The sequence below is a fragment of the Furipterus horrens genome, unplaced genomic scaffold, assembly GCF_987537825.1.
Source record: "Furipterus horrens unplaced genomic scaffold, mFurHor1.1.pri manual_scaffold_7, whole genome shotgun sequence".
In the NCBI taxonomy this organism is placed as follows: domain Eukaryota; kingdom Metazoa; phylum Chordata; class Mammalia; order Chiroptera; family Furipteridae; genus Furipterus; species Furipterus horrens.
In genome coordinates this window covers 123406627-123432807 of record NW_028327177.1, presented here as the reverse complement: position 1 = coordinate 123432807, position 26181 = coordinate 123406627, and the positions used below count along the sequence as shown (strand labels likewise).

The following is a 26181-nucleotide window of genomic DNA, read 5'->3' as shown; positions in this document are numbered from 1 at the left end:
TGAGGGTGACTCTGGAAGCTAACTGCCAGCCCCACGCCCACCCCCCCGCCCCGCCCCAATTCTTGCCTTGCCCGGTTCTGTTCTATGTGGCCAATGAGGAGACATCGCTGTCACGTCTCTAAGATAAAGCCCGTGAAGCGAAATGGCCGCTTTTGCGATCTCAGTTTCTTCCCTCTTCCCTTTTCCGTCCCACTTCTGGGCCAGTCCCGGGGCCCCCCGTTCATGGAAACGCGGGGCACAGTTCAAATCTGTTCCATGTGATATTCTTTGACAAGACACTGTTGTGTTGACTAAATTGTTGAAAGACTTTTGCCTGCCTGGATGTCAAAATATCACCGGTTTTAACATATTTATTTCCTGTTCTTTTGGATAAAAGGTTATTGTACTGGAAAAACAAAAAAACAAAAACCATTGTCCAAAATGCAGTTTAAGAGCCATTATGTTGAAAAGATAATTCAACAGTCATTCCATGAGGAAAGTCTCTTATTACCTTAGCCTTCTCTTGGTTTTTCTCCTGCAGTCGATGCTAATTTCCTCTTGGGCCGCTTCACGTGGACAAGAATGAAGGCTAGGTTCTCAGAAAGCCAAAAGAGAACAGCCCCACGGATGCTGTTAAAAAGTATTACCAACATAGTACGTGCCTGCTTCTCGGGGGATCAGAGTTAAATGGTGCTTTGAATTATTGATACATGCAATAACATGGATGAATCCCCAAAACATGCTGAGTGAAAGAAGCCAGATACAACAGAATACATACTTCATTTATATGGAATTTAGAACAGGCAAACCAATCACGGAGATAGAAATCAGAATGTGCTCCCTGGGGGTGGGGGAGGGGACATGACAGGAAAGAAGCGTGAAGGAATTTTCTGGGATGGATGAAATATTCTCTATCTTGTTTTGGGTGGTGGTGACGCAGATGCACGCAGCTGTCAGAATCCGTGAAACTCAACCCAGATCTGTGTGTTTTTCTTGTATGTTTAAAAAGTTTGAAATAAATGAGGAAAAGAACTAAAAATTCCCTTACATTACATTGCTATTAAATATGTTTTTAAATAGACTTTATAGGCTTTGGGGTTGGAAGGCCCTGCTCTGATTCCAGTTCCACAACCCCCAGCTGTAGGGCATCGGGCAAGCTCGTTAACCTTTCTTAACCTCAGTTTTCTCACCTATAAACCAGGGATGAGAACAGTCCTCAGCTCGTGGGTTTTGTGAACATTAAGTGGTTCATGCCCACAAAGCTCTTAGTAACTGAGGAACAAGTATTATGTTCCTCCTCTTCCTTGGGTAATTTTAAGGGCACTCATCTACTTCATGTTGTCACCATTCACATTTTCCGGTGACTTCACCTCCTGCCTGCCCATCATCCTCAGTTTTGTCAGCTGGAACAGAGGCTCTGCCCCCTCAGCGTCTCTGTGCATCGCTAAGATCAGGCCCAGTGTTCCCTGCCTGAACATCTTTGGTGGTTTCCCAGTGGGTTCTCCTAACTGTAGGTGACGTTGCCTACAGTCCAACCGCTTCGAAATCTGTTGTGAATAGAACTCTCCTGCTGGTACCCAGGATCCTGCCCAATGTGGTTTCTGCCCCTTTCGCGCTAACCTGGAATTCTGTGGTTCCAGCTCATGCCTGGCCTTACCTAGCCTTACATCTTTGTTCATGGTAGTCTCTTAACATGAAATAGACTGTTTCCATTCCTTCCAAGTCTCAAGGCCAAGACAGCCCTCTCTGACCCTCTAGCCTGCAGTGGCTCCTCCCTTGTCTGAACACTCTAGTTTATTTAATTCAGCTGTACTTTGTTCAATACATCTTTGTTGGCTGGCTGTTCTTGATAAGTGTTATCTTCATGTAGTAGGTTTTCCGAGAAGAAAAGGGTCCCCTCACTGTCACCCACCTAGGAAGTCCTCATCAAATGTTTGGAGAAGGTCTCTGTTTTTTTAATCTTTCAAAGCCCTTTCATAGATCCTCAGAGCAACAATTTGAGGCCCTAAAGTTACATCAGCTACTGGTGATAGATGAGAAAACCGAGGATTGTAAAAAATCACACAGTTGCACAAAGGCCCCCAGGCTTTCTAACTTTGTGCCTTCTCTCCATTATCTGGGCACCGAGAGACGAGGACACTGCTAGGTGTTAATGGCACTAAGGCTAATGGCGTCTAAAAATTACCATGGTGAAAAGAGAATGGATATGAACTTCACAGCCATGGATGGTCGTAGTTAGCTTATTAAAATGTTTTTTTTTTTTTTTTTTTAATGGTTAATGATTCTTGATGTGAGGTCCAGGCACAATTAGGGAGGAGGCCAAAAAACCGAGAAGCCGTCGTTAGGTCAGCTGTGAGTACACCTAGAGGCACACAGTCCTGAGAACAAAACACCCAGAGGGGGGGCACCACCGTGTGGGATCCTCTGAGTCAGCCGCTTCCTCTAGTCCTGGGCACTGACACCTGCCCAGGGCCATGGGTGTGGAAGGCTGATAGAACCTTTGGAGTTTGGGCCTATCCCTGAACCCTAGCTACCTCCCCATGTCCTTCAGTTGTTTCTACTGGCATATCTCTCTGTTCCATGTCCCCAGGGCAGAACAGAATTCTGCACTAGTGTTAGTTCCTAGAGCTGCCATAACACAGTACCACGAATGGGCGGCTTAGAAACCAAAAATTCATCGTTTCCCAGTTCTGGAGGCTGGGAGTCTGAGAGCAAGGTGTCGGCAGGGCCGCACTCCCACTAAAGGCAGTGGGGAGGGTCTGTTCCAGGCCTGTATTCTGGCTTCTGGGAGTTCCTTGGCTTGGGGCAGCATCACTCCAAGCTTCACATGGTGTTCTCCCTGAGTGTGTGTCTGCCCAAATTTTTCTTTTCTTACACGGATTTCAGTCACATTGGAACAGAAGCCCACCCTACTCCGGTATGATCTCATTTTAACAAATTACGTCTGCAACAACCCTGTTCAAACAAGGTCACATTCGGAGGTACAAGGGGTTAGAACTTCAACATGAATTTTGGGGGGCCACAATTCAACCCATAATGATTTTAACCACCTTTGTGATTGTGCTTATGAATATGCCAGTTATACTATATTCATTTGCTATAAGCTGCTATTTATTTATTTTTACCTAAGACCATAATATTCTACACCATGAATGGAACCCCACATCACATGGCATAATGAAGTTAATGGTAAATATAATACATAAAAATACATAAACATAAATAACATAATAAAGTAAGTGTTCCTCAGTGTACCAACCCAATCATTTTCCTACCACCTCTGGCTGAAAACGCCTTTTTGGGAACACATACAAGGTCTGTCCAGAAGGTATCCAGACATGTAATATGAAAAATGGAAACATTTTGAAAAAGATATAAGATACAAGAAACATAGGCACCTTGGGACCCCACACAGTTCTTCCAATTGCCATCAGCTGCCCCATTGTATTTTCCTGAATCTCATCGATGGTCTGAAATCTCATCCCTTCCAAAAGTGATTTTATTTTTGAGAAAAGGCAGTTCAGAAGTTGCAGGGCACCAAATCTGGGCTGTGGGGGGAGGTGGGGCTGAGTTTCCTGGGTGATTTGATGTTTCGCCAAAAAACTGTATGAGACATGAAGCATGAGCATGTGTGTTGGTGTGATGAAGCTGCCAGTCATCAGTTGCTGATAGCTGCGGCCTTTGGAATCATCTGAATAGTTTCTCTGGAGGAATGTTCAAGCTAAACGCAGAACTTCATGCAGATTTGTTGCCCTACTCACTCAGTCATTTTGAATGTGACGGCCACATAGTGCACATGCTTACTCAACAGCGTCTAGTGTTCCCACTGACTAGTACAGTGAAGTCGTCATTGTTCATGCATGTGCATTCCAGTCCACTCTCCTTGGCTGCCAGGTTACATCAATGTTGTGCAAACCATTCTTGTTATATTAACAATGCCTGGACTTTTCTGTACAAACCTTGTATATCTAATCTGGATGGGGGCTGGGAGGCCTTTCTAGAAATAACACCAAAAGCCACGACAGCATTCTCTGCGGGCAATTTAATAGGGTGGGAGCAGAGGTGGGTTGTGGTCTACAAGGACTGGGAGGGGAGTGGGAGGTCTAAAGTACTCCGTACTGACACCACAGTACCAGAGATCAGAGGATCAGAGTGAACTTACAAATCACATTTTATAGAAGAGTAAAGTGAGAGGCAGAGCAGTTAAGGTGAGTCAGTACCAGGGCCAAGGCTGGAAGCAGATCTTTGGACTCCAGTTTAGTTAACTCCTGGTACTCTGGAGTCTGCAATATGCAGGGCTAGAGGTCTGCACTGCAACTGGCTTCTGTCCTGTGGGGGATGAGGATACATCAAGTATTTTCAGCTTCTTGGCCATCATGCATCTCTAGGAGTGTAATTGGTTGATTATTATCAAAAGCGAAAGGTATGCTTTGGGAGAAGATAGTTCTTTTAATTGCCCTTAAACTGCTGGAGAGAATTCTGTGTGGTTGAGTTGTTGGCAGCTTTTTATTTTCTGAAAATATAGTAGCTGCATGTTGTTAAAATTCATGCACTGCTAAGGTATGCGATAAAAAGTTGTCTTAGTTGTAACTTAATATACCCTCGACCCCCTCCCTACAGGCAACTGCTGTTATTCTTTCTTGTGGGTCTTTCCAGAGATATGAAGGGGGAGTGGTAGCTTAAACATAAGCACCAATGAAATATCAAACAAATTTCATTAGAATAATTTTGGGAAACCTCCCTCAATCTCCACTGATCCAGTGTTTCTCTCCTGCCTCCTATTTAACTCACATTCCTTTTTTCTTCCTCTTTTAATTAAATTCTCACCTTTTATATTTCTGGTTAAGACTATATAGCATAGGAACAAAGTGGGACACTTCAGCCACTACCATTGGCTGATGGAGATTTTGGCTGGCACATACGAGGTGATGAATGCATTTTGGCAGAATGATAATTTGGGAAGGGAAAGAAGGTGGAAAATAACATTTATTCAGCACCACTATTTGACAGGCACTTGAAAATATAACCTGGAAGGCGGATGCTTTTATTTCCAGCGTGTAGACAGGCAGACGGGTGAGGGAGCTTTGTCACTGGCCCAGGTCCCAGCTCGGCTGCTTCTTCTAGCGTGGGGACCTGAGGCAGGTCAGTCCTATGATTTCCATTTGGGGAACAAATGGTATCAGACCAATCTGGTTCCTTGTAGGATGAGCTCTGTCGTCATCTCTGTGGTTCTTCAGCAACTGTACATGGTCCAGGGACGCAATGAATACATATTGAATGCATGTGTTCAACTTAAATACAGTTTGCTGTGTCTGTGGGATTTCCAGGTAACCATTTTGGGTGAGAAGTTGTAAATTTAGAGCTGACATTTTTGAGAGAAGCCAGGTGACTTAGAAGTCATCAGAAAATATTAAGATCATCCAACATGAGAGAAGGTGAGAAGCCAGGATAGAAAATCAGGGACGAGAATCATTCGGGGAGTGTGAAGGGCTTTTTGGGGGACCTGTAGGGTTTAAGCCTGCACCAAGGTCGGTGCTTAGGAAGGAGGGCTACAGCATGAGAAGCCCGAGGATGAGCTTCCAGAAGATGCTATTGGCTTCGATGATTAGTGATATTTGAGTGGTGGATTCTGTGAAGTGGCAGAAAGGAAGACAGAGAGAGAGAGAGAGTGTGTGCGCGTTGGGGTGGGAGAGATAGATGGGGGAAGGGAAGGAGGGAGGGACAGAAAGAGGGGAGGGGAAAGAGAGAGAGAAAGGAGAGAGGGAGAAGGAGAGAGATCCATTTCATGTTCATGTTCACCTCCTGCCTTGGTTTTGGGCTACTGCAACTTCATGAGGTTAGCTTTATAAGACCTTTATTCTGAAGCCTGGCATTTCTCCCAAGAGTACGAGTTCTGCCTAATGAGGGCAATTCAAGTGAATCCACAGGAAAGAAAAAGGAAAGTGATATTTTAATTTTATCCAGACTGAAACACAACCGTAGGCAAGGAATGTGCCTGCAATTCTGAATCGTAAATGTATCAATGCGTTATTTTATGGAATAGAGATGTTCTGCCCAAATTGGCTGTGAAGTGAATAAACATTATTTTTCTACCGAATCCAGCTATAAAATGACTAGAAACCTTCCCGTGTGGATTGGAAAAATAAAAGACGAGAAGAAATGGCCCCAAGCTGGGGAGGGTTTAGACCTCTGCTTTTCAAAACCAGCTCCTGAAGCGCGGCAGGGGCTCCCTGCTCTTTGGGACTGATCTGCGATGCTTGCTTCCCAACCCCCCAGATCACAAGGGTCACTCTCATTTCCTCCTGCTTTGTTCTCCTTGTTTTCCTTTTGAGGGGCTATTAAACCCAGTGTAGCTACACGCACTATTTTGCTTTACCTGTGGTCTATTTAACACAAGGTTCAAGGGCTTTAGTTGTAAAAACCCAGTAACTTCCTATTTCACCAATTGGTAAATTCGCAATTACCTGTATCGTTTCCTTGGACAGCGAGGTTGTACCACATGGTGCTTTTGCGCATGGGCTTTGATCTGGGTTTGAGACCCAGCCAGCTCTGCCACTTAGCTGTTATATGAGGTGGGGTCTATTAAAATCTCTGGGTCTCAATTTTCACATCTGCTTGATGAGGCTCATACACATTTTATGGGGTTATAGGAAGGATTAAATAAGATTATACATATAAACACAGTTATTTATATAGTTCTTCCATGCCCTGTGCTGAATGTTTACATAGTATATATTTAGAAGGGGTAGTATTTGTGGTGATAATGATGATGATTAGGATGATAATACAGAATCTTATCTCAGTATATTATCCTTTTTTACTGATTGAACACAAACTGAAAAAGCAGCAAAGGGAATAAAGAAGCCCTAAATATTCTGCCACAGAAATCTTTTGTTGCCCACAATTTTCCCAGCTTTCTAGAATCTCAAACCTTTGACATGTGTACTGTACTTCTAAAAGAATTTTATCCCCAACTTGAAGGCCAAAATTAAAAAAATAAATCTATGATAAGAAATGCTACCATGTTCTTGAGAACCCCGACCCTGGGCAAGTCACTTGACCGCCCATGAGTGTACTGCCCAGGGTATCTCTTCTTTGTTAAGCAAAATGTGGCCAGAACTGTGAAGTGCACGTGCTGGCCCTAGTGCACCTGTTTGCACACGTGATCATCAACAAGTCCATCTTCTCACAGAGAATGACAGGAAGGTGTAGGAGGAAGGGTTCGAATCCCAAGGGCCTATAAAGGTGACTTCTTACCTGACAATCTTTCTGTGTCTGTTTCCTCACCTGCAAATGCAAGGTAAGGTTGTTGTTGGTGGTGGGGCATTGATTATGGCTCCTCTACAAGGTTTATCCACATATATGTAAAAACCTGACACGGAGCCAGCACACTGGTGATTCTTTTTTCTTTCTCAGGGCACTGGTATTACTTTTACTAGCAATATACAGTCAATATAGAAAAATTAAGTTTACCAAAATATATCACACAGAAACTAAATGCTTATCCCTTCTTGGGCCCCAGTGGGGGGTAGCTCCATTGGTTAGAACATCATCCCAATTCCCCAAGGTTGTGGGTTCAATCCCCCAACAGTGCACATACAAGAAACAACCAATGAGTGCCTAAGTAAGTGAAGCAACAAATAGATGTTTTTCTCTCTCTCTCTTCCCCTCCTCTAAAATCAATAAATCAAAAAATTTAAGTTCCTATCCCCTCTTATGTCAAGCTTGTTTAAATTGTTTATATTGTAAAAATATTTATACATTGAAAAGCACACATGGTGATATAACAAACATCCCATGTTTTTACCCACCCAAAATGTGGTAGCATTTGTCATAGGTATTGGCTTTATGTCTCTGTAAAAAAAGAAAAGAACATCAGAGGTAAGAGAGAAATCTTGTCTGAGCAGCTCCCTCGTGTTGCCCTTGCCCCTCCCCCCAGGCAGCCTGCACCCTGCGCTTTCTGTGCATGTCTGTGTCAGGCTCAGATCCGCTGCAAGTGTCAGAAGCCCTTACATGGCAGTGGCTTAAAGATAAAAGGAGACTTCTCTCCACATGAAAGTTTGAGTGGGATGCCCAGGTGCCTGGGGACTCTGTCAGGGACCTAGGTCCCTATTGCAGCAACAGCATCCCCAAGGCCACAGTAGCAGCTTCAGTTTCTGAATTTCAGCAGCAAGAAGGCTTAATTTCAGAACGACTCTTTCCCTGTAGAGTTCTTCCTTGTGTGAGTTCTATTTTATCCACACTTCTGCTTGTGGTCCATTACTAATTCCAGCTGCTCTGTCTTCCTATAATTCTTCAGAATACTCTGCCCATAATTCTTCAGAATACCAATTTTTAAATAACTGTGTTAAAAATGTCACCTCCGGACATCTGGGGTAGGATAGGTGACAAGGCATGTGGTTCATCCCCAAGGCTTGGTTCTGGCCTCTCTCTTCTCATTTTATACTCACTCTCCTTTAGTGATCTCATCCTCTCCTATAATCACATTCTTTTCCATATTCTAATGATTCCCCACTTCATAGCTATAATCCTGGAGAACTGAGTTGTCCTGAATGTAAGTCTAGTATATCCAATGGCTAGACCTTCCTGCTTGGCTGTACCCAAAGCACTTCAGTCTTCTCCAGGTGTTGCTCTTGTCGACATGGTCACAGCTGGCTCAGTGGCACGACGTCTATGTTTCAGACCTTGGACAATATAAAGAGGAGGTGGAGGGTAGCAGCTACTTTTACCCTCTGGTGTTTCCTCCCATCACTTCTGTTCACTTCCTTTGGCTAGAACTTAGTTCCATGGCTATGCCTAGCTGTAATGAATGGTATTAGTTATTGCTGTGTAACAAAGCACTTCAAAACTTAGTGGCTTAGATCAATACCATTTATTATTGCTCACCAATATAAGGATCAGGTGGACAGTTTATCTGGTCTTGGTTGGTTTGATGCATGCATTGGGCAGATGGCTCTGTGATCTTGGCTGGGCTACCTTGGTGACATCGGGTGATGGGTTTGTCTAGAATCATCTCAGTTCTTCTCCATGAGGTCACTCATCCCCTAGTAGGCTAGCTTGGGGTTTAGTCGCAAGGCACAGAAGGGTTCCAAGAGAGTTGGGAAGTGCATGAGACTTCTGAAGGACCAGCTTGAAACTGGCACAAGATCACTTCCACCGCAGTCCACTGGTGAAAGCAAATCACAAGGCCAGCCCTGATTCAAGGGGTGTGGAAAAAAGGATTCCTCCCTTTCATGGAAGAAGCTGTAAAGGATGTGGATATTTGAAGAACTGAGAACTGGGACCATTTTTTGTATCAAGCTACCACAGAGAGACTGGGGGCACTTAGTTTCTAGCTAAGTGGCCATCTGCCCAGCTGAAACTGCAATAGCTCTATTTAAAGAAGGAAGACAGGGAGAATGGCTATTAGGGATAATTTATAGATTCTGCCTCAGAAGGAATTATAGTTCCCTATTCATCTTCCCTAAACAAAAGTAACACTCTGAAGCTCTTGCTATTAATAATACCCTTCTGACAAAACTTCTGTTCTTCTTAACTGGTGCACACGTTTGGTTTCCCTTGACTGTGCAGACCCAACAGATCACTACGTGACCTCTTAATCCATAAAGCAAATCATGGTAAATTTCTTACAAAGATTTTGGGAGTTTAATACATATAATCTTTGTGCTACTTTGCAATGCCCAAGAAAGTTGATTATGTAAAACTATTTTTAAATATGCACTTATTTTATATACATTTTTGCTTTTACCTTAAAAACATTTTTTATATAAACCTATTTTTCTTTCTTATCCAACTATTTAAAAAAAAACCCAACAATAACTAAACATTACCATTCCTCCAACAGCCCAAATCTGAACTGACAAGTACATCCTGGTATTTAATTACACACCACCAAGAACACATGAGAATTTTGGGATTCTTTTGTATGGACAGATGTTTTACATTTAAGTAAAAATGGACAGTCATGCTCAAATTTAAAAATAATTTCCTCATTATTGCTTAAAGTCATGAGGTCTCTTAGGGATTAACAATAGCTTCTGGAATTTCTCATAGGTTTTGAGTAAGTGTCCATAAACTACTTTGATTTTTAAATCCTAGAACTCAGATGCTATTTGGTGGTGAACATAACATCAGCTATTGGTTAGGATGGAACTAAACCTGTCAAGTCCATGGTGGTGGCCATCTTCATTTCTGTGTTTGCCAGAAGTTTCAAGTTGGAGACTGAACAGACAATGAAGACTGTTATCATCGGACTTGCAGGCAGCCTCAACAGCGACAGGCTGTACCAGGCGAGTGTGACCTCTCTTTGCCCCATTGTACTGTTCTTGCACCACAGATGATATAGAAGAATCTAGGCTAAGGTTTCATGAGGTAACATATGGCCTGGTATACAGTACATTTTGAATTAAGTATTTCTTTTTTTCCTATTTCCCAAACGATTCATTAATCCAGTATGAACCTCCAGGTTTCCTCTCTGATATTGGAATAAGAAGAAAAGATAGACTACTTTTGCATTTGCTCTCTTCAGTGGACTCCTGTAGAAAACCAGATAAAGAATGTTCTATTTGCTTGCTATTTTCTGACAAATTAAGGTCATCACTTTCTGAATTATTTAAGATCAATATCATTTCAAACAACTTTCTCAATAACCTGTGGTCCTGCCTCAGTTAATGATCCACCAGTATTTAACAAAGCCACAAAGTATTATTATTAGCAATAATTAGTTTGAGAAGGTATATAATATTGGTTACTGAATTTTAGAAATGTGACCTTCATAATTATTAGCAAAATTACTTAACTTCCTGAGTGCTAAACTCTCCCAAGCCTAATTTTACAAACATTTTTGAAAAGTTACTAGAATTGTATTGCCTGCCATGATTATAATTTCAAGTAAAATTACCATGTTAGTTGAGACTTAACAGGCTCAACTAAGAATAAGTTGGTCTCTCTGGTTTCACTAGCTTTTACATTTTTAGGGGAGGGTACATTTATTTGTCATTAAGTATTTATATAGTTCACAAACATGGGGAGAGAAGTTTGACAGAGTCTTCATATCAAATTGGCATAAAACCTAAAAATGGATTATTAGAGAGCAAACACAGATTTGTTACAGATTTCCTCCTAGAAATGTTATAATCTTTGGCTCCTAAATAAGATACATTTTTATATGATATGAAGTAAAACCAGTAAAAAAGGTAGATGTAATATAAAGGATATATCACTTAAAATATGTGTCCAATGCAGTTGATGTTTTATTTTATTTTAAATATTTTATTTATTTATTTTTAGAGAGAGGGAGAGAAACATCAATATGTGCTTGCCTTTTGTGCGCCCCCATCTAGGGGCTTGGCCCGCACCCAGGCATGTGCCCTGACTGGGAACTGAACCAGCGACCCTTTGGTTCACAGGCCGGCACTCAATCTACTGAGCCACACTAGCCAGGGTGCAGTTAACATTTTAAAAGAAGAAAGGAAAACTGAGTTTAAACATTGTCTATAAAAATCAGTATTAATATCACGAGTCTAGTTTAATCAGTCAAAAGTGAAAAAAAATCAGTTAAATAAAATTGCACATTAAAATGGTTCTATGCTTTTAGGGTTGAATTGTTAAATCTAAAGTATTAAAGTAAGTATAAAAATCATTGTGGTGAGAAAGTCTGTAGGCAATAAAACATTCTGGGTAATTTCTAAATTGTTTTATATTAATTAAATTTATTTTATTTCAAAGAAAGAGATGTTACAGTTAACAGTTACTGAATGCTTCTCCCAAGTTTATGGTGGTCTGTATCAGGGATATGCAAACTACAACTCACAGGCCAAATCTGGCTGTTGATTGTTTTGGTAGGTTAGGTTTTATTGGAACATAGCTATGCCAATACAGATACATTGTCTGTGGTTCCTTTTGTTACAAGGACAGAATTGAGTAGTTTCAACAGAGACCACGAGGTGTTCTGGTATGCTGGAAAATGTTTCAGATGAAATTAAAGGGAATATTCTGGTTAAAAAGAAAAAAAAATCCCTAGGTACTCTGGTTTAAAAGTAAGATTTTCAATATTTTCTTTTTACCCACTAAAAAACAACAAAAACTGCATCTTTTGATTCAGATTTTTAAAATTTGTATCAGAAATGTCTAGAGTGAATGACTTAATTTGCAAATCTTACTATTTAGCAGTAAAAACATTCTGTATGTGGAACTGAGCTGTAGGTGGGCTTGTTACTGGAATCAGTGGAAGCTGGAGTTTCCCCCAGGCCTGGTGACATGAAGGGCACTGAATACCTATCAGCAAGCATGTCCGTGTTTTTCAAACCACACAACCACACTACACAGGTTTCCTCTGCCTCCCACTGCTGTACACCTAAAATTGCCTGAAGGTCAAAGCCAGGCATATATATTGGTCACTGAATGAGCTGACCACGAACCACCGAGAAAGTTGAGTTGACTTCTTTCATTAGAATTATGGAGAAAAAACAAAACCAAAACTCAAAGGCATTCACTATAATAATCCCGGGAGAAAAAAGAGGAGAGCAGTAAATTCAAAAGTGGTCCAACACAATGATCAGCTCAGACTTCACTTTCACTAGAAGGCTATTTTCGGAGTCATGTATTTTAATTGCTGTGTTGAGAAGGTTGTAACAAAAAGGATGTCCGTGAGACAGTAATGCCCAGCCAAGAGACGTAAAATGACAGTGGCCTGAAACAACCATAAAATCATCAGGCTATTGACAGCTGGAGAAGTCCCACATGCTCAGTGACTCAATTACAAAAAATATTAGAGGTTTGGGATGAGAAATACACTTGAATGTCTAATTGAATTAGGCAAGCCCTGCTGCACGTAGGGCCACGCTGGTCACCGGGATACAAAGCAAATGCCAGGTTACCACGAGTGCATGTATCAGCCACAGTGATTTATTGAGTGCTTTAATAATACAAGTGTACATCAACTGATCCACAGTCAAAAGTGGCAGGTCCCTAAGAAATTTACAAGCACTTTAAGTAAATCAAAATACTTATTATTTTGTTCAATCCAACAGTCTTCTGTGTGGGGGACAGAAGGCTAGTGATAAACAGAGTCTCAGTAATGCACAGTGATTCTGATTGAAGCTTTTGTACAAAAACTTGTTCCCAGTAGCATGCACCCACCAATAAAGACTTCAGTACAAAAAATTAACCCTAAGCACTACATTTAAGTAGAAACAAGATATAATTCTGAATTTGTGTCTCCCCGAAAATCACATAAAAGAAAAAAAAAATCAAAAGAAAACGAACAACCAAAACCAAAACCACACAGTAATACAAAGCTTTGTAAGAAAGCTCTTACTATTATAGATCCAACATTGTTTGCACTGAAAACAAAGTTCCCATCCACAATGAGGTGGGAAAAAAAGAACCCAAACCATTCAAGTTAACAGAAATTAAAAAGGAAATAAAATGGGGAAGGAGGGGTCTGAGGGAGGGAGAGCAGAGGCAAAGAAAGAGGAGGAAGGGGAAGAAGGGAGGGGAAGGGCGACATACCATCACAAAATGGTTCAAAACGTAATAAAAAGGAAGTAAGAGCCGAGGCCCGGAGGGGTGGGCAGGTCTATTGATGCACTTGGTGAATGTGCTTGCACAGGTCCGGTGGGGGGCGGTGGCGCAGGCCCCTATGTGGCGTACCGCTTGGTCCACTGTCTGGCCATCCGGTCATGCTCCGCTCTGTTGGTCATGTACTGTGTGGCAATGCTGCCCACCAGAGGGTCAGCTGCAAAGGAAGCAGAGTCAGGGGTCAGTAGATACCAGTACGTCTCCCATTTTCAAAGTCAGGGAAGAGAAGGAGTGTCTGTCTGGAAGGCAGGGTGGGCTGAGGGTAAGGCGTGGGGGGTAGGAGTAGGCAAGGAGGAGGTGAGAGGCAGCGGCTTTAACCTGGAACAACTTCACTTTAACAATGACCTGCAAATGGCCTGTCGCTGATAGAGCACATTTCACGCCAGCTGCTGCAAGGATCATCTACCTGTGCTTTTTACTCATACCTCCTGTCACATTTCTGGCCAAGTCTAATTCTCTCTCCCTGTCCCTACAACACACCTCTCACCCATCTCCCCTTGATTTCAAGTGGGTATGTCACTGAGAAAATACAGGGTCCTTGAGGAGATCTCTCGGGGGAGGGTCGGATAAGCCAGCAGCTCCTTTACCCGGGTTATACCCCAGGCGTGGCAGCGCTCATGTGGCCCTGACTGTCTGCACTGAAGGAGCCTCAGCTCAACCCAATCAAGCGGCAGCCCCGTAGTAAGACCCAAGGACACGGGGGTGGGGGTGGGGGTGGGGAGACAGTCTATTCCCAAATACGGGAATATCAAAATCCACACAGCTCTTTACTGCAGAGAGGGTAAATCACCTGCCCAAAGGCCGAGCAAGGGGTGGAGCAGGGCTCTAACCCAGACAGGATCAACATTTAATTAAAAAGAGATAAGTCAAAGAAAAAATAGTAATTTAGGATTTCTGGAGATCCCAGAATCTACCCCTTTTCCTACATTCTCTAATTTCACTTTTCCCCTGATTTTTAGTTCCTGTATTTTTGGTGTTGAGAATTTGAGTGTATTAGAGCAAGTGGATAAGAAGGAACCAAAGCGGAAGAGGAAAAAAAATAGCGAAAGTCAGTATTAAATATGAAAGAAAAAGGTAAAAAAGATGGAAGTGTGCCTGTGGTCTAAAACCACTCATAAGTTGGGAAGATTTTGAGACTCTAATAAGATATTCATGGTCACCACCTTTTAATGATCTTCTGAGGCTGATGATAACCAAACCTTTGAAAGGCCTTCCAATAAGACCTAGTGTAAGTTTTAACATACTCTGCTTAAGTTTTCTTGGACCTGTGCTAAGCTTGTTATAATTATTCTCGGAAGAGCCCAGTTTTTTTATACCCACTTATTTTACAAACACTTAATACACTACTCAGTATATGGGTTTGTTTAGAACTTTTGCCTCTCTGCCTACTCTTTATAATTCTTTTCCTTCACTTGCCCAAATGCTAAGACCACTTAAAGCAGCCCAGCCAGAGTTAAAGAAGATTAAAATCAGCAATACCAAATGTAGACACAAAATACCTGGAAATTGGCCCAAGATACTTAAAAAAAATGTGGTTCTTCAGTTCAGATTAAGGAATGAACTTAAGAGTCTAAAAAGGGCCAACGAGAGGTCTGAGTCACAACTCTCTACCCTTGAAAATAATCATCCTGTTCCCATGACTACCAGTCTAGAGTGCAAAGCCTCACGATGAATTTGAGCTAATAGTTTAAGTCTACATCACTAAAGAAAGGTGTTTAATTAAATAGACTCTATATTAGTGAAACATACTAAACATTCATCTGTACTCCCTAATTTACTGAGGTCATGAACCGGCTTAACATCAGAAGAATGATCAGTGACAATGTTCTTCCTCAAACTGTCTCCTCACACAGTATGGGCATACCAGAAACAATACTGTTCTGTGTTTCAGCTCAAAGTGGGTAGAGGAGACAGATGAAGGACAGGGAACAGAAAGCTGTGGGGTGGGGAAAGGTGTTACATTAAATGTTAATACTATTTCAGTAGGGGGAAGGAGGGAGGAGGGAGGGGATGGGGGAGGAGAGAGAGACAGACATTGATTTGTTGTTCCACTTAGTTACGCATTCATTGGCTGATTCTTGTATGTGTGTATGTGCCCTGATTGGGAATTCAGCCTGCAAACTTGGTGTGTCGGGACAATGCTCTAACCAACTTAGTTACGCAGCCAGGGCCTCACTATATAGTTTTACAGTGTGTTTTGGTATCTGGTAGGGTAAGTTCTCATCCTTTCCCATTCCTTTCATTCACTAAAAATTTATTTGGAAAAACCTAATCTTGATGAAGTTAAGACTTGGATCAATTAAAGCTATTTCAGGGTTACAGAAATCTCATGTCTCCTTGAAGAACATTATCAAGAGTTAGGAAATCTAAGTTCCTCTGGGTAGGACAAAATGAAGGTTTTTGCATTTTGGAATGTGGGCAAACCTGACTACTAATAGACCCAACCCAAACCAGAAAGATTAATAAGTACCCTGAAAAGACATATACAAACACACACAGATATACACAGTACATATATATGTAAAATACAATATATATAAAAATGATTTAGGAAGAAAATAATCATGTCCATAACTTAAAGCAAATGACAGACATTATAAAACTAGATTAAAAATTTTTTAAAGTAATTTTATTGATTATATTGTAACAATAGTTCCAATTTTTTCCCCTTTGCTCCCCTCTGCCCAGCACCACCCCTCCCCCAGCAATCCCCCCCACCCCAGTCCATGCCCATGGGTCGTACATACAAGTTCTCTGGCTTCACCCTTTCCTATATTCTTCTTTTAAAAAAAAAAAAAATTAATTAATTAAAAACTAGATTTGAATTTGAGAATGCTAAATAAAACTGCATATAAGTCTAGTAAGATATGCTGCTACTCCAGAATTAATAACCGGTGATGCTAAAAGAGGTACTGAGTACCCCAAATACTAAAGAAGACAATAATACCTTTCTCAAGACTTCCCAAGGGAAGAAGAACTGGCTCTGACAGCCCAGGAGTCTGTCATAAAACACGGACAAGGGGAGAAGGCTTTGTGGGGATGCTGAGTCACCACCGTGGGAGCGTGGTGTGTGTGGTAGTGGAGCTGGCCCGTCTTCCCTCCTCCCACCAACACAAAAACCAGGAGAAGGCGACTTATTCCTCTCCAAGCTGTGTGAGGAGGGTACCAAGAGACTCCTTAGTAAAGATGGGGGTGTCTGCAAGGAGATTTGAGTGTCTTCCCTGGCTGGAGATTTAAACCAAATATGAGCTGTTTAGCAGCTACCCTGCTCACTTACCCCTAGACACTGAGTACACAGAGAGAGCACAGAGAAGCAGTCTACGTACACCGCTGTCTCATCTATCCTATCAGGAAGGCAGCTTCCCAGGGAAGGGGACCCCAGCAGCTACGAGGCTCTTAGGAGAATGCGGTGTGAGAGGGGGCAGTGGTATTTGAGCCGGTTGGCCACCCAATTAAAAAATTTTTAGGAATTTAAACATAGCCATCATTAAAATTTAATTATCTAAATTTACAATGAAATAATTAATAAAAAGGTAATAAATACTTAAGATTCATTTCTTATTGATTTTACTGCTCTTATTAATCCTTATAGTTTTTAAAATGTCTAGTTTATCTGTGATGTAGAAAAAAAGCAGCGTGCTACTGGGCACCTCGTCCCAATACGGCTTTCAGTAAGGGCATCAATGTAGTTTGAGATCGGCAAATGCTACAAATTAGGGCTTAATTTATTGTTTTGTTGCTTGAATTAAGAAAGTGATAGAAAAATGCTAATAAAGCAGATTAAACTTAAAAAGTGTATCATGTCAAGAGTCCTTACATTCTGAATAGTATAAAAATTGAAGGGTATATTCTTTCAGTGTTTAGAACTATTACTTTATTCAGCAAAGAAGTTGGTCATGACATTGACTAACAAATGAAGTTCCAATATCCTTCTTCTTTCACTTTTGTCTCAGTTCTTAATTTAAGTGAAATTATCACCCAACATTCATGTTAAAATCATACTCATTTGTCAGTTGCAACCATAAGACAAATACACATAAGTTTTTGGCAAAAATTATTGAAAATCTACTGGGAGAATGAATTGGCTTTGTGGGATTTGCAGTAGAGTACTCCATATGTGACTTGTGTACCACACATCAGTGAAATGTACAATACATTTATGCATGTTCATGTGCACACCCCACCAGCCCACACCTGCCCCTGACAGTTAGTAAACATTTACTGGTACACCACTGGGGAAGGGGTTAGTCAAGGAGGCTGAGCCGAGGCTGTGTTTTCCACATCAGGAAACTGGGAAGTGAACTCTTCAAATCACTCAAATGTGAAGCAGCATTTTGTCACCTGTCACCCAGAAAGCACAGATGGCAAGACATTGCTTATCAAAGAAGTGGAGAGGAGGTAAGGGAAATTAGGTAAAGGGACATGGTTCCCATCCATTATCTAGCCTCTACTGATTAGAAGTTAGGCCTTGAAAGGGAGAGAAAGGTCTCAGAACCAGACCACATTCCATTTACCCAGATGGAGTGGAAGGAGGAAATTAAATTTAAATCAGGTATAAGACGGGAGTTTAAAAATGGACCACGTTGATCTTCTAACAACTGAAAGTGACCTGAATGCTATGAGATCTGCTAAATATTGTTAAGGGACAGAAAAGCAAGACTCAACAATACATGGCCTAAGGCAGTGACTGGAGAAAATTAAAACCATTCCATATTAATGCCTCCTGAGTTGAGACGGCTCAATAAACAATACATTGGCTATAACCTCAAGTATTTGTTGACCAAATGTTTTTAAAACTTAATGCATCCTATAAGGCTACATAGCAGTGCTATGTCCATTAAATCAATGTGTGTTTTGAAAGAGAGCGATCTGTTAGAATGGACTCATCTGAAGAACAGCGCAGATGGTGCATTCCTACTGAGAAGCTATTGGACTGCAATTCCAGGCTCAGTTAAGCAATAATTCCTAATGAACTCAGAAACTATCCTTGCATTAGAGGACTTAAGATACCAGAGAGTCACACATTACTTCCCCCAAAATACCACTGCAAAAAGCTGTGGCTGGAGTAAGCTAAAAGAATAACAGATGCTGAGATATTAAAGCTAGATTTAAAAAGAAAACAGCAGCTTTAAGATATAATTCACATACCATATAATTTACCTATTCAATATGTACACCTCAGTGGTTTTTGGTACATTCACGGAGTTATGCACCCAATCCCATAATCCATTTTAGAATATTTCCATCATCTCCCAAAGAAACCTTGTACCCATTAGCAGTCACTCCCCACCTCCCACAAATCCTCCAGCCCTAGATATCCAGTAATCTACTTTCTGTTTCTAGTATATGTATTTGCTTATTCTGGACATTTCATATAAATGGAATCATACAACATGCGGCCTTTTGTGACCAGCTTCTTTCACTAAGCATGTTTTCAAGGTTCACCCATGTTGTAGCATGCATCAGTACTTTATTCCTTTTTACTGCCAAATAATATTCCACTGTATGAATATGTTAATCCATTCATCCATTGATGGACTTGTGGGTTGTTTTCACTTTTTGGCTATTATGAATAATGCCACTACGAACACTTGTGTATGAGTTTTCAATGGACATGTTTTCATTTCTCTTGGGTTTATACCCAGGGGTGGGGCTGCTTGGTCATATGGTAACTTTATGCTTAACCAGCAGAGGAACTGCCAAATTCTGTCCAAAGAGGCTGTATTGGTTTATATCCCTGCTAGCAATGTGTGAGGGTTCCAATTCTTCACATCCTTATCAACATGTGCTATTAAATGATGCCAGATTATAAAGAGAGAATAGCTGGTGTCCTGTCGGACTATACTGATCGGGTATCCAGTTTAAAGTACACACGCACGCGTGGGCACACGTGCACGCGCACACACACACGTGGGCAAAAGTAGGTTTACAGTTGTCTGAATGGAAAAATGTATCATACAAGAATAAATAATACAAGAGTAAACTGTGTTTTGCATGCTCACAACTGTGAACTGACCTTTGCCCACCCCTGTATTCTCTATAAACATTTGTTCCTGCTAACCATGGAAAATGATTCTCTTCCTGGAGCATTTTTCTCATGGTATCTGGCTATGAGTGACCAAAAATTATCCCGATCCTCTTCTAGCTACTTCCAGCCCTGACTGAAGTAAAAATGACAACAGTAATCTAATGAGACTTGCTTGTAATATGCATCTTCAAAATTAAAAAAAATTTCTATTCCACAGTTCTCAAATGTAGTCCATCCACTACAAACCATTCTAATACATCAACTTCCCCCTCAGATAGTCTTTACTGCTCACACCCTTACTTAGGAGCTAAGAGTGGACAGGAGAGTAGGTGTGAATCCAGCAGTCACACGGGTCCCTGGTCTCCACTCCATCTGGGAATCTGGACGCCAGTGCAGAGGTATAAATAACCCAGCTCAGAGCCAGAGCTGGACAGTGTCTCAGTGGCTTCAGTTTACTAGATCATTGAGCCTGTCGTGAGTGCTGAGAATCTGTGGTTGAGGCAGCTTGGGGAGCCATACGAATGCTGTCCGTGCTGAGGAATGATTGCCACAAGGTGCGGGCTTTGATTTGGGCTGAGGCCTTGCCTTAACCTCTCTTCCACAAGGATGTCGCTGAATCCTCTGTTGACCAACCGTTATCGAGGAGGGCACTTAGCACTCTGCTTGCTAACACCTCTCCTTGAGGGCAGGCACAGTGTCTCCTTTTCAGGCTTGTATCACAAACCCAGCAGAGTGCCTGTGGCACTGTAGATGACCTTCAATAAGTATTTAATAATGAATTAATGAGTAATCAGACCCACTGGTCAGGATGGAATTTAGTTTGTAGGTGGATCAGGTTCCTGGCTGGACATCCTTCCTCCTTCTGATGCTTGAGCCTAAATAACATTTACACCAACAGGGTCAGCGGCTCTCCATGTCACTGACTTGGGACGCTAAGCATTGAACATCCCAGTGTCATTATTTTTGTGGTTTAATATTTAGCTCTTACCAGCTTAAGTCTAAAGAAGATGATATGATCTAGTTCCTGAAAGCGACTTCTTGCTTTGTCTTCAAGCTTCCCTCATATCTTCTTCTTTTAGTCTTTGAAGATTTCAATTCTTATAATTAGTAAAGATTGTTGTATTTAGTACATATTCAGTAGTTTCTTGTTTTAGTTCAGACATCTGGCCTAACTTAAAGCTACTGTGGTTTTAACCCCTTGGGCAATCTGCTCTACCACCTGACCAAACCTGTCCATATATCTTGCTTTTTCCCTACTGCTTCAGCCACGTGGGCAGGTCTATTCCTAGGATTCAAACTCTTACTGAATTCTTCTGATATAGGTAAAAAACCATGCCCAAATAAATTCTAATCTATCATAGGTGGTAAGTTGTGAACCATGTTTTCCATTTTTCTGCTGGCAGAAAATGGGAGACTGCTTAGTGGGGTAACCCACCGCATACCATGAACTGTCTAAACAATACTTGCTGGTCTTGAAATGCCTCCTTCTTGGTCACCAAGGTTGGCCTGGAAATTTGTGGGAGACCAGGTGAAGTCAAGTTCATACAATCACTAGTGATGCTGTCATATAGGTTAGGAAACCAAGTCCTGGGAATTCTGATTCCTAAGTTTTTCTTGGCCCTTACCCTCTTCTTCCTCTTCATGGTCTCTGTCTCCTCTCACCTGGACCATAAAAATACCTTCCTGAATGTCTGCGTGTCTTCATTCTCTCCACTCTTAGACAAACTAAGCTTTTTAGTCTTGAAAGACAAAAACTTGGTTATGCCAGGTCCAAGGCCCCTCTTCCAAACCTTCTGTCCTCCTGCCCACCCACCTTACCCCCAGAGCCCCAGTGGCGAAGGCCAACTATGCATAAAAATGCATTTTTGCCTACAATCTGATGTTTCAGATGCTTTTTACCCATTAAATTATTTTTCAATACCCTAACCATACTTTTATCTTCAGTAGGGGCTGTTCTGAAGTTCTGCCTCTTCTAGTTTTTAGTGTTAAATGAGGAAATAGAAGTTTTCAAAGGAGGCAAACATGTTTATGTGAGAGAACACTATAACAAAGAACAGTGGGAAATCATTGCTCAAAACCAAAAATTCTTGATGAAAAACTTTGTGCTCACTAAGTGTAAAGTGTTGGCACTAAAATAAAGCATCAGTCCAAACTGGTTTCCATCTTAATAGCCTCATGAGCAACAGATAACTCCTGACAACAATTTGGTCAGCCTACACTGTCATTCTAGTCTTCCCTAGGGAGCTCAGTCTCTGAGGAAGAAGAAACTGGAAACCGCTGATCTCATGAGGGGGGCTCTTAAAACACAAAAAGGAGGAAAGAAGAGGTGGCTGAAGCACTTGACAAAGGAATCTGCGTATACATTATTAACTCCTTTAAACTAACGCTGAACTATTCAGGCAGAATCATCTCATCCCATATGTGAGAGAGGGAAAAAAGATGAAACTGCTCGTTGTGGGATTTTTCTAATCAGCATTTACACTGGTTTTTAAACCTTTTCAGAGTTAAGCCAACTTCTCCCTGGCCAGATGGCCCCTATAACCTCCCTAGGGTGGAAATCCCAACCCTCTGCTTCCTGCTGCTTCCCTAAGTAGGTCTTTGATTACTCTTAACAAGCCCTGTTGCACTTATGTCTATAACCTGTTGACCTTTCTTACCTTAACACTTCTCAGTCCAGCTGCAAGTCTCTCCTTCTCCCTCCCTCCCTCCCTCTCCCTCTCTCTCCCTCTCTCTCTCTCTCTCTCTCTCTCACACACACACACACACACACACACACACACACACACACACACACACACACACACACACTGCAGTCCTACTTTGGGACAAGGACATATACCAAGACTCTTCAACTTTCTCACTCATCACAAACGTAGTAATTCAAAGTTGGGCTTCTCTGATTGCACAGAAGTTTTGTAAAGTAGGGATATCCAGCTTGTATCTGGTTGACTCCCTCCCCATTTGGCTAATTTCCTGGGGTATTTGACACAGATCTTTATCTCCCGAGGAAATGTTCATATACCTGATTTATAATGTGACTGTCACCTAATGTGCCATCTTTTCCAGAGATATGTACATGTTCAAAGGGAACTACAGAGACCACACTCAGCACAAAACAAACTACCAAAAACATTGCCACAAGAACGTGTGTATAATTTAGCTCTGTTCTGTGACTAGGAGAAATTTTGGGTTCTTCAAATCACATAGCTGAAAGCCACAACCCACCCTGCCACATGGACCCAGTGGGGTCTGACAACACAACCGTATCTTTTCCATCCCCTACTCAGAACCCTGGTTTTGATTAGTATTTCCCACGTAGCTAGCTGTGCTAGTCATTCTTCATGGAAATCCGCCCCTCATTGATGCTTTAGCTTTTCAAATGACATTTTAACATTCACATTATACTACTTTACTTCTTTCCCCGAGATACATCATTACAAGTGAGAAAATAACTCGCAGAAAGCTGGCTTCTCGGCTGTGATCATGCATGCCATCCGTGGGTGGGAAGGGTGATGCTTGCTACCCTGGGGATGACGCCAGCAGCAGCTCACCTGCATGGGATGGCCCTGGCCCTACCACTGTATTTATTCAAGACTGTTCATCAACTCAGGGGGTTCTCTTTGGACATTGAAAGGCCGCTCTTGATTCACCCTGAAGTGGGACACCCTGAGGCCCTAATTATTAAATGCTGGTGTGGTGGGCACAGTCCCAGGGTCCCAGATGCAGTGCTTCACTGGCAGTATTTTTTGGAAGCTAAATTTTGTTGTTAAAATTGAATCTGGTAACAAGCACTAAATTACACAACCACATTGAAATCCTAAAATAGTTATTTTTATAGTAGCCCTGTAAAGTTTAATTTACCCTCTTGCTCTGAGAGATTTAATGAATTCTTAAAACAGCTCCCCCTATTTTTCTGTAAGTGGCTACATTTGTTTCTAGTGTAACTATGCTGACTAGATTTGCACAGTGATTATATGTCTAGAGTTGTTTTTCTGGGGCGCGGAGAGGCAACGAATACACTGCCCCTCAGTGAGAATGTGCTCAGGTCTGCATGAACAGTTCATTTTCGCTTGTAAATTAGGTACCCTTTGTATCTATGATGTTTTCCTCATTTAAATAACCAGTCTTCATACACACAAACTGTAACTGCTCTTGGAAATGATGATTTTAAAAATGTAATACATTTTTTTTTTTGGTAAGATTAAATAAACTGTCTAGATCTGTCAAGTTTTGTTCCATTTTGTCAGAGGTCATAAAAGCAAATTTTTGGTACTGACATATATGCTATATTGTCTTACTTAGGTCTAGGAAGAAACCAAACCAAAAACTGCAGCCCTATGGAAAATATACACTTCAATGACTATTTGTGGCAAATTAAATAACAGAATGACTGTCTCTTTTAATTTCATCTGTTTGCTAACATTTACTCATAGAATACTTTTAGTGAGAATTCTTGCTTACAGTTATCAGTTGGAAATTTACTGAATTCTACAAAAGTTTCAAATACTCCTCCAGATTAAACACAAAGTTAAAAGGCTCAAAGAGAAAATCATTAGAGAAAATACGACCTGCTCAGCACACCAAGACAGATTTCCAGCTCCGTATTAATAAATAGGTAGAGGGGTGGGAGCATCTGAGATTGATACTAAGTAGCCTCTTAGCCTCTAAATGAGACCACAGCCACTATTTGTCATTAGCAATGACGATATTTTCACTTGCAAAGTAGGTCCAGCAGGTACCTAGAGATCTGTACGTATTTAAATTACTCAGATAATTGTATAAATCAGTAATAAATCAAAATAATACTGGAGAACTATTCCTATAAAGGTAACAAAAGAATTATGCATCAGCATTTAACTTTATTAGAGGTTATTTCTAATGTACATGCCACCAAGTCACTGTGGTGTCAATTCATGTTAAATATTGTATCCAGCCTTTAAAATTCTTATTGAGGAGTAGATATTGTGTCCTGAATTCAACATCATACTAAAGGGGGAAAAAAAAAAAGAATGTATAAATTTCTTATGGCAGAACAGACGGGGCCTGCTGGTATTAAACATGACTATCTCTTATTTCTGGACGTAATTAAATTTTGTTTAAAATCGGAAATGAAAATTAGCTTAGCAATTTAAATCTAATTCTCATTTGTACTATGGCTGAGTCTCTAGTCTAGTTGTACATGATATTTGACACTGAAAGTCCTCTGGCCCCCTACCCAGGTAATCTAGTGTGGGGGTGACAGGTCATAGTTAAGGCTGATTACAAGGTAGTAAAAACAAAATTTTTAATGCATTCCATGCTATATGGCTCTTTGGGACTGCCTGCCCCTGGGGGTGACGTTAAATGCTTAATAATCAAATGCACTTGGATTCCTTAAAAGGTGCACGGATGTACTAAAAAGCCAACCCTCAATTTATAATGGAGTTATAAGCCAAAATAAAAATGAATTAATTGTTTCTCTAGGGACAACATAAGAATAAAACTTTAGTCCTTCATGTCATTAGCTGGTTATTTCTAATCTGTCAAAACTAAAGTCTGTGGAGTTCAGTATGTTCAGTCCATACCACAGCAAATCATTACATTATGCTGTGTTGAGAGTTCAGTTTTCTGATGATTTATTTGACTGATTTAATTTATTTGACTGACCTCATTAGAAAATGGTACTTAATAACCTATCATGGGAATGAAGGTTGTCTATAAAAATTTAGTTTCGGCACTTGAACTGGTCAATAGATAACATTTAGACGAGCAGATTTCAGCAAACACAAGCACTGAAACACGCAGGCAGTGCGCCCGTGCTGCAGGCACGAGACCCAGCAGACAGATGCTAGGGAGCTGACCCACATTATATTCACAAGGTGGGTTCCCACAGCCCTCCCACCCACCTACAATATAAGTTAGGTTACAGATGAAAGGCTATAAATTAACCACAGGTGAGGCCACTTTAGGGCAAATCTGCTGATGAGCTGTTTCCCTGAACCTCCTTTTCTTGGAGACTGACTTCAGGATGATCCAAATAACATCTGGGCTCATTTACCAGATTTGCTGTTTATAAAAGTCTGAGACTCAAGCTTCAAACTGAAAACATGTATGTGTATACTTACAGTTATGTGTGTATGTACATATCTGCTCAGGTGCACAGAAGTGTGGGCAGAGGAGCACTAGTGAAGTGATATACTGTTTGCATACTTGCATTTATCTGGGCTTTCACCCTGTTTTTACAGAATAAAAGACATGAAGCAATGTACTTTTGAGGTCTGAGAATGAATGTGCAGATCAGACATGGTAAGTCTGAGACTAGCCTGAAGTCATGGTGAAGTATTTTGGCAAGCAGGTTTTGTTAGGGCATCAAGCTGCTGGTGGCTTTGGAGGACATATCTGATTAGGTGGAACCAACCCTTGCCCAGCTACTATTGTTGACATTCCTTTGATAAAACGATCTATAATATGACCTTCAAGGGGTATCACCCCAGAGAATCACAATGAGAAATGAAGTAAGACAACCATTCTGACATGCTCCTCGCAGACATAGGCTGACCTAGTGTGTTGATGTCAAGAGAAACAAAAAGCTAAATTGACTTCCTAATGGAATT

At 41.2% G+C, this 26181-nt stretch overlaps 1 protein-coding gene across 2 annotated transcripts in view; it reads right to left on the bottom strand.

The window, feature by feature from the left end:
- Positions 1–12863: 12863 nt before the first annotated feature.
- Positions 12864–26181, bottom strand: part of LOC150005174 (ubiquitin-conjugating enzyme E2 E2) — a 279051-nt gene continuing 265733 nt past the window's right edge. For both annotated transcript variants that reach the window (XM_090283018.1, XM_090283016.1), the window contains exon 6: positions 12864–13717. In XM_090283018.1, the coding sequence (XP_090139144.1) occupies positions 13620–13717 (98 nt within the window). In that variant the 3' untranslated portion in view covers positions 12864–13619. The remainder of the gene's footprint in view (positions 13718–26181) is intronic.